The sequence below is a fragment of the Cherax quadricarinatus genome, chromosome 43, assembly GCF_038502225.1.
Source record: "Cherax quadricarinatus isolate ZL_2023a chromosome 43, ASM3850222v1, whole genome shotgun sequence".
NCBI lineage: Eukaryota > Metazoa > Arthropoda > Malacostraca > Decapoda > Parastacidae > Cherax > Cherax quadricarinatus.
Window position 1 is genome coordinate 20,594,473 of NC_091334.1, and position 17,995 is coordinate 20,612,467.

The 17,995-nt window shown below is 37.3% G+C and overlaps 1 protein-coding gene across 1 annotated transcript in view; it reads left to right on the top strand.

Annotated features, from left to right (window-relative positions):
* The window catches only part of LOC128694139 (WD repeat, SAM and U-box domain-containing protein 1-like), a 76,108-nt gene extending 58,187 nt beyond the window's left edge, over nucleotides 1–17,921 (top strand). Inside the window, exons 8-12 of the mRNA XM_070093656.1 lie at nucleotides 1,699–1,926; nucleotides 2,154–2,301; nucleotides 7,648–7,797; nucleotides 8,873–9,005; nucleotides 12,649–17,921. Of these exons, the coding sequence (XP_069949757.1) occupies nucleotides 1,699–1,926; nucleotides 2,154–2,301; nucleotides 7,648–7,797; nucleotides 8,873–9,005; nucleotides 12,649–12,688 (699 nt within the window). The 3' untranslated portion in view covers nucleotides 12,689–17,921. The remainder of the gene's footprint in view (nucleotides 1–1,698; nucleotides 1,927–2,153; nucleotides 2,302–7,647; nucleotides 7,798–8,872; nucleotides 9,006–12,648) is intronic.
* Nucleotides 17,922–17,995: the final 74 nt, after the last annotated feature.

A 17,995-nucleotide genomic window follows, 5' to 3' on the forward strand; every position in this document is an offset into this window, starting at 1 on the left:
CAAGCCATATCGGCAACTTGTACAGTGACAGAGTCTTGGCCCATTTTAGGGAAGTTTTAAAGAGACACCAGAAACAGAGCTCTCTGGACAGTTTTTTTGCAAGACAGGACTCCAGTGACTCTCAAGGTGGTCCTAGTGGTATTAAGAAACAGAGAAGAGAAGTAACCCTAGAAAAGCAATTGGTACCCAAGGTGTTGATGGAAGGGGATTCCCCTTCCAAACAGTAATTCATCCAGTCAGTCTTCTTCTCCAGTCTTCCATACACAAAGAAGAATCGCCAATAAAGGTAAGTGTTATTCTGTTAATGTTTAATTCATCATGTGCCACTGTATTGTTTATGTACTACATCTATATTTCATGTAAAAAAAATTTTTGTTTTAATACTTCTGGGTGTCAGGAACGGATTAATTGAATTTACATTATTTCTTATGGGGAAAATTGATTCGTAAATCGTCCATTTCGATAATAGTCCCACTTCCAGGAACGGATTATGGACGATTATTGAGGGACCACTGTATCAGAAATCTTCCCTATGAGGATAGACTGAGGGCCCTGAATCTGCACTCTCTCGAAAGGCGTAGAATTAGGGGGGATATGATCGAGGTGTTTAAATGGAAAACAGGAATAAATAAAGGGGATGCAAATAGCATGCTGAAAATTTCCAGCCAAGACAGGACTCGCAGCAATGGTTTCAAGTTGGAAAAATTCAGATTCAGGAAGGATATAGGAAAGCATTGGTTTGGTAATAGAGTTGTGGATGAGTGGAACAAATTCCCAAGTACAGTTATTGAGGCTAAAACGTTGTGTAGTTTTAAAAATAGGTTAGATAAATACATGAGTGGGTGTGGGTGGGTGTGAGTTGGACCTGACTATCTTGTGCTGCTGGGTCTGGTGCCGTGCTCCTTCCTTGAGTGGAGGTGACCAGACTGGGTGGGTCATTGGGCTAATCCGGGGAGGGATGGGGAGCATGGACCTGCTCTACATGGGTCAGTAGGCCTACTGCAGTGTTCCTTCTTTCTTATGTTCTTATGCGTGTCATAAGAGGCAACTAAAATGCTGGGAGCAAGGGGCTAGGAACCCCTTCTCCTGTATAAATTACAAATTTAAAAAGTGAAAATCGTTTTTTTTTCTTTTTTGGGCCACCCTGCCTTGGTGGGATATGGCCGATTTGTTGAAAGAAGATTGGGAAAAGTCACAGATAAATTTATTAAAGCTATGTTAATACCATGAGTTTAGATATGTATGCATTCTTAGAGAGGTAGACCAAGTTATAACCAGGCAGATGGGTTTGCTGTCAGAGGTGGTGGTTACCTCTCTGATACACACACTGCTTTTTATACTGTAATAAAAACCAGTATGTGTATCACACACTTGTTTACTGTCTTGCTTGTGGTAAGACAGTGATGGAGTGGGTGATGGTGAAAGTGTTTCTTCTTTTTTGGGTCGCCCTACCTTGGTGGGACACGGCTGGTGTGTTACAATATACACATGGCTGGTATGTATGTTGTAATAAACAGAATAGAGGAAATCAGCTCTAATATACATTATTTAGGTATGCACACTGGTCAGACAGCCCGTTGTAAGTCCGAGTCATTGGTAAACAAGTAACTCTCTAAGTGAGGAGAGGCTGGATTTAGTAAATTGTATCACATCCTAGGCTTAAATTAATATTTTTTAAGTATTTTTTTCTGTTCACAGATAAAGCTAACAGCTCTTGGTATATTAGAAGGCCACAACCGATATGTAACCTCATGTGCCTTTAGTGATGATGGAGCCTTGGTAGCTGCAGGGAGTGGTGATCGTGTTGTGCATGTATGGAGAGTTGATGGTGCTACAGGCTCACTCTCCCAAATGTCTACACATGCTGGTGGCCAGAGAAAACTGCTCGTTAGGTTTCCATCACAGAAATTTCGAGAGAACATTAAGGTATGTTGTATTTTTTCCCTAATTTGTAGATCCAATTATAAATATTTTGTATTACAGTACAGTACTATAAATATAAAGAACTGCACTAATACAGTTGACATTGATTTGTAATGAAATCCTTTTGAATTTTTTGACTGCTGTGTGTTTTTATATTCTACCTTCATTTTACCATTCTGCATTAGTTACTTTTTCTTATGTAGCAAGTTTTTTTTCTTTTTTTCTCCCAGCTAGTTGATTGGAACTGTGAGGATGTGTGTGGCTGGTTGGTTGAACAAGGGTTAGCAGAATATTCTCACAATTTCCGTACACATGCCATTGATGGCAGAGAATTGTTAACAATGACGGATGAAATCCTCGAGCAGAAACTTGGTGTTGGTATGTCTTTTACTGTAGCTTTTTCTATGTTTTATGTTCACATTCATTCTATATCCTATATACTACCTGTCTATTTTTCTGTCTTGCATGCTTGTCTAAATCAGTTATTCAAATCTGTGAGATTTCCTTTCAAACTCATCAGAAAAATAGGTTGGAATTGTTTCCTCATAACCATGAGTAACATCCTGAAGTGTTTGGAATAATGGTATTCCACTCTGTTGTGCTGTATTTTTAATGTGAAACTGAGAATTGTAAAATGAAAGGTATTAATTTTTAATTACATATATGGTACCAGTAACCCCTTCTGTATATGTTACTAAATTTAAAAGAAAGAAACTTGTTTTTCCTTTTGAGCCGCCCTGCCTTTGTGGGATATGGTTGGTTTGTTGAAAGAAAAATATGGTACTTTATATTACAATTGTGGATGTGAGGGACATATCTTCTTGGGAAACGACTGACTCACTTCTAAAATAGACAGTTTCGAAAAAGCCAAAGTACGAACAGCAGGGACACATCTGTCAGAACTGGTAGAGGACATGGAAGAGGACATGGAGGAGGAAGACATCTACAGCCATCTCACCCTCCACTAACACGGTTCCAGCGGCAGAACCTGAGGACAAATCTGCGAAACACAGGTGGTGCAACAAATCATAGTCCACCCTCCCAGGCACCTAGGCTGTGCTCTCGCTGTCACTGGAAGGGGCACACCGCCAACAACTGCCTGCGAGATACCAGGTGCAATTACTGCTACAAGAAAGGACATCAGGAGGACCAGTGTCGGAAAAAAAAGGAACTTGACAGACAGGACCACCTGTTTAGAGACCTGTTCTCAGAACAAACCAGCAGGATCTCTGAATTGGGGAACACACTCACACATCACCCACTCAGCTACTCCTATCTCAGCCCAGCAGGTGGTACTGTGCCTTATACAAGACCACAGACCAACATCCCTGCAGCTGCCTCAGTACCCTACCTCTCTCAAGGGCAGGCACCTTACATGCCCTACACACCCACCACCTCAAGCTGACCACATCATGAGGAGCCAGTCTATCAGCATCCTGTCAGCCAACATTAGAGGTTTCATTACTAATGTTGGAGAGCTCACACATAGTTTTATGAACACTCGACGTCCCGACATGATAGCTGTTGTTGAAACATTTTTAGATGACAGGACTCCAGAAAATTTTGCAAGAATTGTTGGCTACACCTCATGGATGAGAAGAGACAGGCAAGGGCAAGGAGGAGGTGTTGCTGTGTGCTTCTCTAAAAGTGTTCATGTTCAGCACATTGATGGTGCCACCCCTACTCATCTTGAAATGATGTTCTTCAAGCTCTGCATAAACACTAGTACCTCTATACTAGCATGTGCAATGTACAGACCTCAGTGGCAACATGCAGACCCCATCAACTTCCTAATGGAAAATATTGACTCCCTTCTGCTACAACACAACTGTCAACATATAATTGTTGGTGACCTCAACCAACACCTTATATAGAGGGACTTTGATGACCTTCTTGCAGTATTTGACATGAGAAACTTTGTTGATTTCCCTACTCACATCTCTGGCTCCTCTCTTGACCCAGTAGTGAGTGATCTGGCAGAAGGCATAGTCATTTGTCAACCCCTCGGCTATGTTGGATCGTCTGACCACAAGGCTGTTTTTATGACACTTAAGATCCCAACAGAACGAGGTGAGGAGTCCACACGCACAACCTGGCTATGGGAAAGAGGTAATTGGCCAGCCCTTTGCTCTGAGCTCGCCACCACTGATTGGAATGCTCTTCTCCAGGGGGATGTTGACAACCAAGTGAAAGCCTTCACTGGACACATCCTTAATCTACAACAAGAACACATTCCTCACCAGAAATATGTGATGAAGCCTACAGATCAGCCTTGGTTTGGCTTTCGTTGTAGTGAGGCTGCTACTGCTAAGTACAAAGCATGGCGAAGGTATAAGAGACATCCTACCACCTATAACAGGAACTTGCACAAGCAAGCCTGTAGGCATATGGGTGATGTTCAAAAGTGGGCCATTGCTAAATGGGAGGTGGACACTAACAGAAAGCTAGCATCAGGTAGGGTAGGCTCCAAAACCTGGTGGTCCCTGGTCAAGGACAGACAAGGTTATCTGCCTGATGAACTCATTCCACCTCTAAATCGACAGGATGGGACCACCTCTACTAGTAGTCAAGAGAAGGCGGACCTCTTTGCTGAACACTTTGCTACCAAAATGCAAGATCCTGATCCAGCGAGGGACCCTCCTTGGCTAGCTGCAAGAACTGTGTCAAAACTGTCAGTGGTGACAATAAGGCAGGAGGAGGTGCATTTTCTTCTTAAATCACTTGACCATGAAAAATCTGTGGGCCCAGACAAGTTGAGCCAAAGATTGCTGAGAAGATGTGCAGACCAGCTAGCAGCACCTCTGACTCGCATCTTTCAGCACTGCCTTGTACAGTGTAAATGGCCCTCTCTATGGAAAGAGGTAAATGTAGTCCCTGTTCACAAAAAGATCAGAGCAGAAATCAGCAACTACAGACCAGTGTCACTCCTGTCAATCACTGGTAAGATCCTTGAGACATTAATCTCAAGACAAATGAGAGAGTTTTTTGACTACCACTCACTACTTTGCAATCGTCAATATGGCTTCAGGAAAGGTTACTCTGCTGCTGATCTGTTGTTAAACCTCTCCACTAAGTGGCACCAGTCACTGGATGAATCCAAAGTCAGCTGTGTGGTAGCACTGGACATTGCTGGCACTTTCGACCTGGTGTGGCACCAGGGCCTCTTAGCAAAACTTCAAGCAATGGGAATTGCAGGCTCTACACTACGTCTCCTCAGTGATTACCTTCATGGTAGATCTCTAAGAGTAGTTCTCAATGGAACGGAATCAGCAAGACATCCTATTGGGGCAAGTGTTCCACAAGGAAGCGTGCTGGGTCCATTGTTATGGAATGTCTACTTCAATGACCTTCTTCTCATCCCAGAATCACATGCATATGCAGACGACTGTACACTGACATTCGCTTATCCAAGAGAAGAAATGCCAGCTGCTCTAAGCTACATCAATCACCAGCTAAGAGCTATATCAGCTTGGGGAAATAGATGGCAAGTAACATTTGCACCTGAGAAAACGCAAATGATGATGGTCTCTAGGCACCATGATGGTAATGCTGGTGCAGTAGTAAGGATGAATGGGAGGGTGTTGGCACCTGGAGAAGAAGTTGATATCCTTGGTGTGAAATTTGACTCCAAACTAACCATGAAGAACCATGTTGTAAATCTTGCAAACAAGGCAGCCAGGAAGCTTACAGCACTTCGCCGTATCTCACATCTGCTTGACAGTAGGGGTTGCAAGATTCTGTTCGAGGCACAAGTACGCTCACACCTTGAGTATGCTCCACTTTCTTGGTTTGCCTGCCCCCCCTCTCATCTGCGACTGCTTAACAGAGTAGAGAACAGAGCAAGACGTCTCATCTCTCGCCTGGACCCATCCTGGATACATCTGGCATTTCAGCAGAGCCTTCAACACAGGAGGGATGTGGGTGGCCTTACTGTTATGTACAAGGCCAATATTGTCAAAGTACCACACTTGGATCCACTTCGAGGACAGCATGAAACAAGCTTTTATGCCACAAGACGGGCAGAAAGCAGCAACTTCACTCTGGCTGTACCCTTCTCCAGAACATCACTCCATCTGAGATCATATATACCCAGGATGACTCTTGTATAGAACACATTCGTACAGCATAATGATGTCAACGAGATAAAATCAGTTGATCAAATGAAAATGCTGGCCCACAGATGGCTCCAACTTCATCCTGTTCCCTACTTGTATGTCTCATAACAATAAAAACGCTTTCAAATGAGCTGATGTAGGTAACAGCTCTTAGCTTGCCAATAAAGTTAGGAATCCTTAACCTGTAAATAGCTTGTCAATAAAGCTGGGGATCCTTAACCTTGTCAAACCCTGTGTAAAAAAAAAAAAATATATACATTGTATTTTCATATGCTGTAATTATACATATATACATTTTATTTGGCTTTATATACACCCTGTCATCTTATGGAAAATATGCACCTTTAAATGACTGAGAGAATGTGCAAAATACATTGTTAGCATTCTGTTGCCTAATGGACACATTTATGTATGTTAATGTATGTCAGGGTAGGAGAATGTAAATTTGCCTTTTCAAAAATTAATATTTTTATCTTCTAAACTTGCAGAGAATTTTTTTCTAAATGTAAAAGGAAAAAATGTGAAATTTGATGAAAAACATATGGGATTTAGTAGGCGTGAAGCAGGTCTGGGTATAATTTATGCATTAGCAATTCTGCCACTTTGAAGTCTGTTTTAGGCCAATTCCATTGTTCAAATTGATGAAATTCTTTACTATTTTGCTAGTATGCCTTCCATTCTGTTGACTGAGTGTAAGAAACTGCCCATTCAATTTTCAGAGCTACTCTATTAAATGCAATTTTAGATGAAATTCAACAAATTCCAATTTAAAAGCAAAAAATGAATACTCTATGCATTCCAAGAACTCAGGCAGCCTTACCCCTGCTCATTAAACACACCTTGAGGACTTTCCTATATAACACTTGTTCTCCATTTTGAATCCACATCACAAAAAATTTAAATTTTTACCTCTCTCAGTTAATAAAATATAAACAAGAACACTTGGTCATAGTTTAAGCAGTTCCAATAAGTGAAGCAGGCCTAGTAAAAACCCATAATGCATACTGGGGGTGGATGAACTTCTACCCTCACTCAGGAAAATTGCCAAAAATAAAATATTTCTGGAACTTTGAGTCCCATTTCAGGCCACTTCCAGTATGAAACTAACCAAATTCTTCTGCATTTTGTAAGTACGTTTCCTGGTCTATCAACTGGCATCAAAAAACAGCCAATAAGCCATAAAAATCACCCAGGAAAATACTTAAGTTGCTATTGTAACAAACACAAGGTCAGAGGCTAGCTGTTCCCATCATGCACTTCGAGGGTCAGGATTTTTTTTTGTATATTGTGCACACCCACTGCAGAGACTCATTCTCTCATGTCTAGGTCAAAATTTACTGATCACAACAAATCTGAGGGCATTTTGATCAAGACAGATCTTCATAAGTAACACTAGCCTCAGTGACATAGATGTGTGTGACTGACAGTTTACCTGACTAGGGAATATATTTACCCACTGTACTAACAGTAGTTGGGTAAAAACTTCATGGCAGTGAACACTGAAATGCCAACACTGTCTTCATTGGTTAGTGTAGCAGTTTGTACATTCTGCCATTTATAAATGCTCAATTCCTTAAAAGGATTGATTTTTATTATGTATACTTAACAGATGCTCTAGGGCACCGCAACAAAATTCTTCGACTGATTCATAAATCTGCACAGGATTCACAGGCCAAAAAAACAATTCCAGACGCACCACCTACAGAGTATCTTTGTCCTATTACACAGGAGCTAATAAGTGATCCTGTTTTATGTGCTGGTTAGTAAAACTTATCAGTTTTGTTTTTAATACTATTCATATTTTTAAGTTCATCAAATATACTACAGTATACATGTATTGTAAATGCCTCTATGAATGATCACCTTATATGATGTGTTCCTGACTAAGTACTTTATTACATTACTTTCTCAGGCTTGTGATATGATGAAGTATAAATTCATATTTTTATTTGAGAAGTAGATCTCCAAGGGGAAATAGAGAAGAACCCTTCCTCCTTAAGCCAGGCGTGTTGTAAGAGGTGACTAAAATGCTGGGAGCAAGGGGCTATTCACTCCTTCTCCTGTATAAATTAGTAAATATTATTGTAACCATGAACCAGGGGTATTGATCAATAACAACACTGTGACTAACCATGGACTTGAACTTGTGTTGTTTTGGCAAACCTCATGGTGAGCGAAAACCACATGATACTCTAACCCACAGGACTGCCAAATCCTACAAGAATCACGCACCCAGCAGAGCTAGGTGTTTTAGCATGATCTGAGGACATACGGTGGTGTGGGTGCCTCTGATCTAATTTCATTCTACTCCCCGTTTGGTGTACTAGCCTTAACAAGCAGTATTTTATATTATTGTAACCACGAAGAAGTGGTATTGATCAGTAACAATACTGCGGCTAGCCAAGGACTTGAACTTATGTTGTTTTGGCCTGCCTCATGGTGAGTGTCATGTGGTTTTCGCTCACCATGAGGCAGGCCAAAATAACGTGGGTTCGAGTCCTTGGCTAGTCGCAGTATTGTTATTTATAAATTAGTAAATGTAAAAAGAAGAAAAGCTTTATGAAGTTTTCTTCTCTTTTGAGTCACCATGCCTTGGTGAGAGACAACCAGTATGTTTAAAAAAAAAAAAGTATATCAGAGGAAATTTTGCCTTAGAAATCTCTAAGTCTTTCATAATGCCCTTCACAAAAGTTAATTCATCCCAGTACATTTTTTATACTGTATAATGTCTGTTAGTATGTAATTGAAGAATATATTGTGGTAATAATTATCTGAATTTATTGCTTCATCACTATGAATGCTTGGTAATTAATATTTATTTGCTATGTTCTCAGATGGATTCACATATGAACGAGTGGCAATGGAAGCTTGGCTTGCTAGTGGTAAACGTACGAGCCCAATGACCAATGAGAAACTCTTGCATCTTGTTCTCACTCCAAACCGCACACTAAGGACATTAATACAGAGGTACAGGGAGGAAAGTATGTGACCTTGCAGGTTATGTATATGATTCATATTTTATTCACTAACTACTGCTAAATTGCAAAACAAATGTTACTATTAAATGTGTAAGTAATGTAATTAAGACATTTATTTATATATGTTAATTATTTTATTAAAGTAGACTGGCTATAGGGAGCATGATATACAGTATGTACTTTACATTTGTTAAGGAAATTGAAAAAGTGATACTGCCAATGCTGCTGTTTCTTACAGATTGACCTGAGGTGGATCATAATTATTCAGTACAGTATATACTGTGTTATAATTCTGTATAACTTTGACCCTAATTAATGCAAGAGCTAAAGTGTTCAGGCTGGGCATTATTATTTTTCTAGATTAGCATGTACAGACATAGTCATTCTTTTTTTCTAATCAACATGTAAGTTTAATACCCTGTTCCCATCTTTAAAGTGGTGGTGGCATCTTGTAGAATGCTCTCCAGACAGGTTGGTCACATCATTACTTTAGACACTTGTTTCTTGCTAGTCAAACAAGGATTTTTTTTTATGTAAATTAAAGGAATTAAAGTTGATAAAACATCAGGACATTTATGTATAAAAAATTTAACGAATTTTATTATGAGTAGTGTATTATCCATTATCCATCTGATGAAAGGAAATCTGGGGACCAATACATGGAGGGGAGTTTACAGGCTGAGGAGTTTGAAGTATTAGATGATACACGTAGTTAATCATAATGAAATATACTGTATTTGCATTATTTCTGTTACTATAATTTCCATATCAGAACTTCAAATTACATGTCAAATTAATAAAAAAAGGTTTATTTATAGGTCTTATACATTGTTCCAGATTTATGTCAGAGGTTGACAGATTTGCAGTATCATTACTTGTTTGCATTTTGTTGGTCAGGAACATTGCTGTCTTACATTTTTTAACAGCATTTAATGAATGTAAGAAATAGCATTCCTGGCTTAAATAATAATTTGATATATGTACAAACATTACATGTAAAATTTACATTTTTAGATTCTTCATTATTTTCAGTACTTATCATTCATAGATGACATATGTTGTTTGTAGGAAATATATAAGTAATATATACCTAACAGTTCCAAAGTGCATTTTATGCATGATGTAGTGCAGCAGCGGTACATAGTGTTGGCTGACATAATGTAATATATTCAACTTTAAGAAGAAGGGTGGCTTGTAATTATTAGACACAGTAATTGTGTTGATAATTCTCTCAGCTTGATGTTTGCTGTATAGTGAGAGCAAACATCTGCTCTGTCACTGTTAGTTACATATACTTTCAGGTCTGATGGTTTTTATAGTCACTAGTACTGAAAGCAGTGGTGTACAACATCTTTAATCAAGAGAGTATTTGCTTTATACTTGTTCTACCAAATACTTATCTAATAAAGTGGATTCTTTTTCAGTCTTTGGCACGATTGATATACTTGGCTAGACAGACACTTGTTTAATCAATGAGACTGTCATCACCATCCAGTAGTGCATAAAACAAATATTATCCAACATTGTGCTGTCAATGTTTAGTAAGACTGTCTTGTTTTTGCTTTCCTTGTAATGAATTAATTTTAGAAATTTCTGGAAAGCAGCCAGTATGAAGAAATTTCCATAAATTGTTAACCTTGGATTAACTTTCAGCTTTTATCAGTGGACATCTTCTACTTCTAATTTACCATTTTTAAAATTATGGTCATTGTATAGCATTTAATGCAGTTATAGGGAACTTCTGCATCACAGATCATATCCAACTCGCATTGTGTTGGTATGTTCACTATATTAGGTTGCTAATATATATTATAAATGCTAGTGAAGGGTTTTGGGGAGTGTAAAAGGAAATGAAAATAATGAACATAGAAAAGAGTAAGGTGATGAAAATAAGTCTGACTGGCTATCGGACTGGAGGGAGGGAGTATGGAGGAAGTGAATGAGCTTAGATATCTGTGAATAAATGGGTCGGCAAATGGGTCTATGAAAGATGAAGCGAACTGTAGGTTAGAAAAGAAAGAAATTTATCTATGGGGCAAACATTTGGAATAAACTAGAGTATAGTGTTACTAACACTTTTATATGGGTGTGAGGCATGGGCTTCAAACAATGCAGCAAGGAGGTGGCTGGAGACATTAGAGATGTCATGTTCGAGAGCAATCTATGATGTGAACAGTATGCAGAGAATTAGGAGCACAGAAGTTGGAAGACAGTGTGGGGTTACAGAAAGTGTAATTCAGACGGCAGAGTAGCGTTGTTGAGGTGGTTTGGTCAGTTAGAAAGGATGGATAGAAATAGGATGACCAAGAGACTATAAATATGGGGTGGAAGGAAGGAGTAGGGGTCATCTCAGGAAGAATTGGAAGGAGTGTGTGAAGGTTTCAAATGGTAGGGTTTTTGAACACTCAGGAGGCATGTGTGTGTTAGATTTGAGTGATTAGAGGATGGTGGTGTTGCAGCTCAAAGAATTATTTAAGTTACAATGTCTGTGCACTTTTGTCAAGTCAGGTATTGAATCAATGACGGTGAATGTTTTCTTTTTGAGTGATAAAAAAAAAAAATCCTAATAAATTTGACAATTTTTATGTATATATCATCATGTGAGCTGGATAAAAAGAACAAGAATGAATTGAAGCATGCTGTGGGTTAATCTGTATGTTCCCATGCCCAAACTAAAGACAGTGACTATTTGTATTCAGTATTGTATGTTGTATGCTTTAAATTTGTGTGAAGTCATCAAAATAGGCTATTTTACATACAATTACTCGAAGATTTTGCATATGCCCACCCCTGGAAGAAATAAGACACCAAAGATGTAGCTCAGGTCTAAGTCAAGACTCCAGTTTTAGGCATGTTTAGATCCAGCACATTTGGTTATACTTTTTTCAGTATTTTATGTAGCTATTATGTCAGAATATTAAAATTATTTCAAAATTGAGTTCTCAAAATGTTATACAATAACACTTATTAGGAAATTAATTTTGTGGCCATATTTGAACATATTATGTAAATAATTGTATTAAACCAAATACAGTGGACCCCCGCATAACGATTACCTCCGAATGCGACCAATTATGTAAGTGTATTTATGTAAGTGCGTTTGTACGTGTATGTTTGGGGGTCTGAAATGGACTAATCTACTTCACAATATTCCTTATGGGAATAAATTCGGTCAGTACTGGCACCTGAACATACTTATGGAGTGAAAAAATATCGTTAACCGGGGGTCCACTGTACTACCACTCAGTCTGGTCCCTGAGTAGGAAACTGCCTATACCTGAAAAAGACAGGATATTAGTTTTTAGTACTGCATAGTCACATCATGATTCACATAGCTATGATTGTGCAGCCACTCACTTCATTAGTTACTCCCAGAAGGTACCTTTAATTAACTATGGTAGCTGTTTGAATTGTTTTTCTTGCTCTGAGGTTTTTTTGTCTATAACTTGAGAATGCCTTATCAGATCGGCCTCAAATTTTCAACACTCATATACTGTAACTGAGGAAATGTTAATGCAACTATTGGTATGTGCAGGTGCCCTCTGGTCAGTTTTATAAAGACCTTTCACAATTTTGGTTTCTGTGCAATAGGTTGAAAAGGCATCTTTTGATTGGCTTCAAACTTTCAACAGAGGAGTCTCCTGCTTAGAAGAAGATTGGGGCTGTTATTAGAGGGTGTAGCTGGCAATCTGCCAGTTTTATTTTTAAAAGGAAGTGTTTTCTGTGAAATAACTTGGAGTATGCCAGTTTTGAATGCCTTCAGTCTGTAATGACTGCTGCTGTTATCTTATGGACAGGATGACATCAGGTAAGCTTAGATTTTTTAGATGGAAATTTACCAATTTACTAACAGTTTATTAACTTAGAATCATTGCATTCAAAGGAGTAACTGGAGAATGCCTCCTATGATTGTCTTCTAACTTTGAGCAAAGCTGGTCTTTGCTCCAAGGAAGGCTCACATTGATTCTAGGCTGTGCACATTTTAATTTGTCACTTTTGTTAAATAAAATTTTTTCATGCATAACTAGAGAATACCTTTTTTGATCAGCTGTTTTGAGCTGTGTAGATACCAATTTTCCAATTTTATTTAAGAAATTGTGAAAATTTATATTTTAGTTTTCATACGATAATTTGTGAATGACTTAATTGGCTTTTGAAGCGAGGTTTCGGTGCTGATATATCCCAACTAGGGTAAAGCTCTTGTACTCATGGGATGTATGCAAATTCCAGTTTCTGTAAAAGTAATATTTTTTTCTTATAGGGCTGTAGAGAATTTGAAATAGAATATGTATAACTGAGAAAGAAAATTCATAGTGAAAACTTGCATTTTTGTGGCATTTTTAAATTTCACAAGTTTAGCGAGTTCTTAAATATCACTTTTTTTTTTTTTTTTTTTTTTTTACAATTTTATTCAGTAGAGGTCTTGTTTGCCTCTAGGGTTTTCACTTTAACCTTAGAAAGCTTCATCTGATCAGCCTTAAAGTTTCAGTGCTGGTCAACTAGAGGAAAGTTCATGGAACTGGTTGCTTGGGATAGGACATGTCAATTTTGTAGATATTCCTGATTAGCTCAAACTTTCTGTACTGATTATGTTACTTAGAATAAGGATGGGGTCATTATTAGTGTGTAGGTGCTAATTTGCCAATGTTATTCTTTAAAAGTGATTGGGTATTTTTTCAGTGAAAAAGGTTGAGTAAGCATCTTTTGAATAGCTTCTGTCTTGAATGGCTCATGCGCTTCATGAAAAGGACGATACCTTTTGGGTTTAGGCTGCATAGGTGCAAACTTGCCAATTTACTAACATAGTAAACAAACTTTTATTTATTAGACCCTGCATGATAACTGGAAAATGCATTGTCTGGTTGACTTCCAACTTAGTGTTGGTTAATTTTTTGTCTATGTTTAAATTTGCCAATTTCATTAAACAAATTGGTTTACATGCAGTAACTGAAGAATGCCTTTTGTGATTGGCTTCAAACCTAATTTTACATACAGAGAAGTTTGGATTAATTTTGAGCTGGGTTGGTGTCACTTTTTTCTGAATACACTGAGAAAATTGAAATGCTGTATTGGCTTTCATAGAATAATTTATGACAGCCTTACCTGAGTAGCATCAAACCTTAAAAAAGGGGCAGCTTCATTATTATTATAATCAAAAAGAAGCGCTAAGCCACAAGGACTATACAGCACGGGGCAGCTTCAACTTAAGTGCTGGTGTATTTTAGGGGTATTGGTCTCTGTTCTATAGCTAAAGAATACTTCAGATTGAATTAAATTGTTTAAACCTCATGCATCTTAGTGGAAGGTTTGAATTTGTTTTGGGCTGTTTGGGTGCTAATTTGCCATTTTTATTTTAGAAATTGGTATATTAGTTTGTATCTTCTGATTATCTTCATTGTTGATATTTAACCAATAGAAACTTGTGCTTCACTTCATACTTTTCCTTTTACAGTGGAACCTCAAATATAGAACTTTCTTCGGTCCAGAAGGTTGTTCAAGTGTCGCTACCGAACGAATTTATTCCCATCGGGAATAATGTAAATTAGATTAGTCCATTTCAGACCCTCAAAAATACACTTATAAAAGCACTTACAAAAATACACTTACATAATTGGTTGAGTTGGGAGCAGTTCGATTTTTGAGGTTCCACTGTACTTGCATTAGAGTAGAGTGGGCTGGGCTTATGGAATAGTAATACCTTTCTCAAATTGCATAGTAACCAAAACACATCTAGTTTTTATTCTTCTACATAAAAAATCCTGTAGACATTTTAGCTACATGGTAGTGTATATATTAATATTTTTTATCCACCCTATATCATGTATATCATAAGACTTGTAAATAGGGAATCACAGGACAGTTATGTGTAGACCTGCTTTGATATGCCATACCTGATATTTGCTGATTACATATTAAGTTTTTGATAAATGTAGCCTTGTGGCAGGTAAGAGAACTCTTTAATGTAGACGTTAGCTGTTATGATTTAAAATTTGAAAGTACAGTGTTAATTTATTGTTAAAGTATGTGATTGGTGGTAAATAGGTCATTTAGATCAGATAATCCAAGTTCTAATAACGATAATGTGCCTTATTGTGATCATTTGTAAACCTCAAGTTGTGGATGTGACCCAGCCTGTAGGTTTAATTATTTAAATGAAATTCTTCATAATAAAGGTTTGGTCCGAGCAAAACCTTTATGCCGGGCAAAATCTTACCTTATGAAAGGAGAATTAAATATAAAATGGTTTTCAGTACCAGCTTAATTATTGTGGTGCACTAAGAATATCACGATACTGTTATGTGTATTCCCTGATACTAAGCTGTACAATTATGTTAATTTATGTATGTACAATCTTTTTTTTACCATAAATATGTAATACTTGCAATATCTTTAACAGTACACAATAACTGTATGATTTATACCATTCTCACTGTCAGTAAAGCAATATGTATATACAGTAATTATTTTCAAAGCATTATGGTCACTAACATCAGTCACCCATAACTGTAAAATATTAGCTAAAGAATACTGCATATTGGTTTGCAGTTACTTTGGCAGTTACCTAACTAATACAGTAGAGAAATGACTTGCAATAGGTGCTGAGATTTGAAAATGATTAGTAAGTATATGGAAGTAAAAGTAGGCAATCACGGAAAGGTATTTAAAATTAAGCACAGAAGTGGAAAGTGGCAGTCTTTGAATGTATGTGAAGAGTTTGTGATGTTGTCTGTTATTATTTGTTGCTAGAGTTACTGTAGCTAACACATCAGGGATAGTTAAGAAAATCTCTTCTCGGTGCTCTCATAATTACCAAGAACAAGCATTCAAATTTAGAAATCACATATAGTAATAAGTACATTTATTCCTATGGATATGAAGGGTTTGTGGGGAAGATTTATGTTATGTTGAGCAGTCAGCTGCCAGTCTCATACTGAATGAAGACTTAATTTAATTTTAATCAAGGCAAAACTAAACTGCTCATTAGTAATTGTAACATTTGTGATAATAACAGGCAATATTCTTTGTGGCATAAATGTTGAGTAAAGGGGATTAATCCACATTATTATAATCAAAAAGAAGCGCTAAACCACAAGGGCTGGATTAATCCACAATGTAGTGCATTGTATAACCTGTAACAAAAAGTATTTATATTTAAAAAGATATTTTATATCAGCATTTTAATTCTAGATAGGATTTATGCACTTTATTTACTGTATGTCTTACTAGTTAGTAGAAGATTTTGGTTATTGATAATCACATATCAATACTGTATATTCTATGCAATTTATTTTGTAGCATTTACAGTGATTGTAAACTTGAAAATGAAAACTATGCTACAGATTGGTCTATCATGGATCATTATGAAATCACAAGTGAAAATAAAGAAGGGAAGAAAGCCCGAGTCATGTCAGGCACCTGGGGTTTGGAGACAACCAAGGTCAGGTCAGATTACATTCTGAAGATTAAAACAATTTCAGTTTTTTTGCAGTTCTGTCTGTCTTGGTTATTTGCCTAATTTTATAAACTGTATACTGTTACAATAAAACAACTTTCATCTCTCCTAACCCTGTGATGACAGTTCCCTTATGTATGTGATGGGGGTTTATGATCTTTGTTGTTGTTGTGGCCCAGTGACCTGCATTGATTCTGGATTTCATTCCTTTTTTTTTTTTCTTCTTTCCATACACTTTCAGAACGGTTCAAGAGGGACTGAAACATCATTTGGTTTTTATTTCTAATTTACAGGCACATTGAAAATTACTCCAAACCCCGTCTAGTACAGTACAGTAGGACCCCAACTTAGGATGTTAATGCATTCCAGAAATTTCATTGCAAGTCGATTGTTTGGTAATCAAACCCTATTTTTCCTTAAATTATATAAAATGAATTACTGCATTCCTGAGCCACAATATTCCATACCTAATTTCAGTTAATTTTTTCCAAAGAATTTTTATCCAATATTTTTACATTCAGTACTATTAGAGAGTGGGTGGTTGTGAAAGTTGATGGTGTGGATGCAGTGGATATGAGGGTTGGTGTGGGTGAGAATGGGTGTGTAGTGTGAGGTGTGTGTTTTCATTGTATAATGATGTACCTTGGTTCAGCTGGATACTGAACACTTTCATGACACAGTTAGCAGTGCAGAGTCAGAGATCCTTCCTCCCTCCAGGCTTACAGCCAACCCACCCACCCACCTCCCTGACCTCCCCCAGTCTTCTCCCCCAAGTCAACCACCGACATACTGACAATGTGAATCTTGAATCTTTGATTTTTAACCAATCTTCAACAAACAAACAAGCACTCTATATGCATAAAATAAACACAGTTTCCAAAATGACATTGGAAGAGCAACTCGCTGTTCACAGGTAATTAACTGGTTCCAAAATGCCAATGTCGTAAGTACAAAACTTTAAGTTGGGGCCCTAATGTATTGTAATTCTTGTCTCTTTATAAAATTTAACAGACAATTGTAAATTGCATCAGTTATAAACATTAATATATTTTATAAACCATAATAATTCAGGCTTCTGAAAACGAATTATGAAAAATGGTTGAGAGTCGTATACTTGAAGTTGTTTGTTGTTAATGCACTTAAATTCAGCATCAGTTGGTTCTGTATATCAATTACATTTTGTTTCACAGAAGCCGAGACCTGTTACCTCACTGAGTAACACAAAAATATGAGACCGTGATAAATCTAGTCTGTAAGCAGTAATAATTAAGGTCAACCAAGATTTGCTCAAGCCTCAAATACTGAATTCTGTTGTACATATTAGGAGGCTTTGCATCAGTAAGTCTAGTCTAGCTAAGATTAGCTAGATATGTAATACATTTTGCACTTTTCATACACGACAAATACAGTATGTTTATGGTATTTTAATAAACAAATATTCACCATAAAAAAGTATGATTCATCCATCCATTATTTTAACTGTTAATTTATATGTAGTTTTCTTTTTAAGAGTTGAAATGTACCCT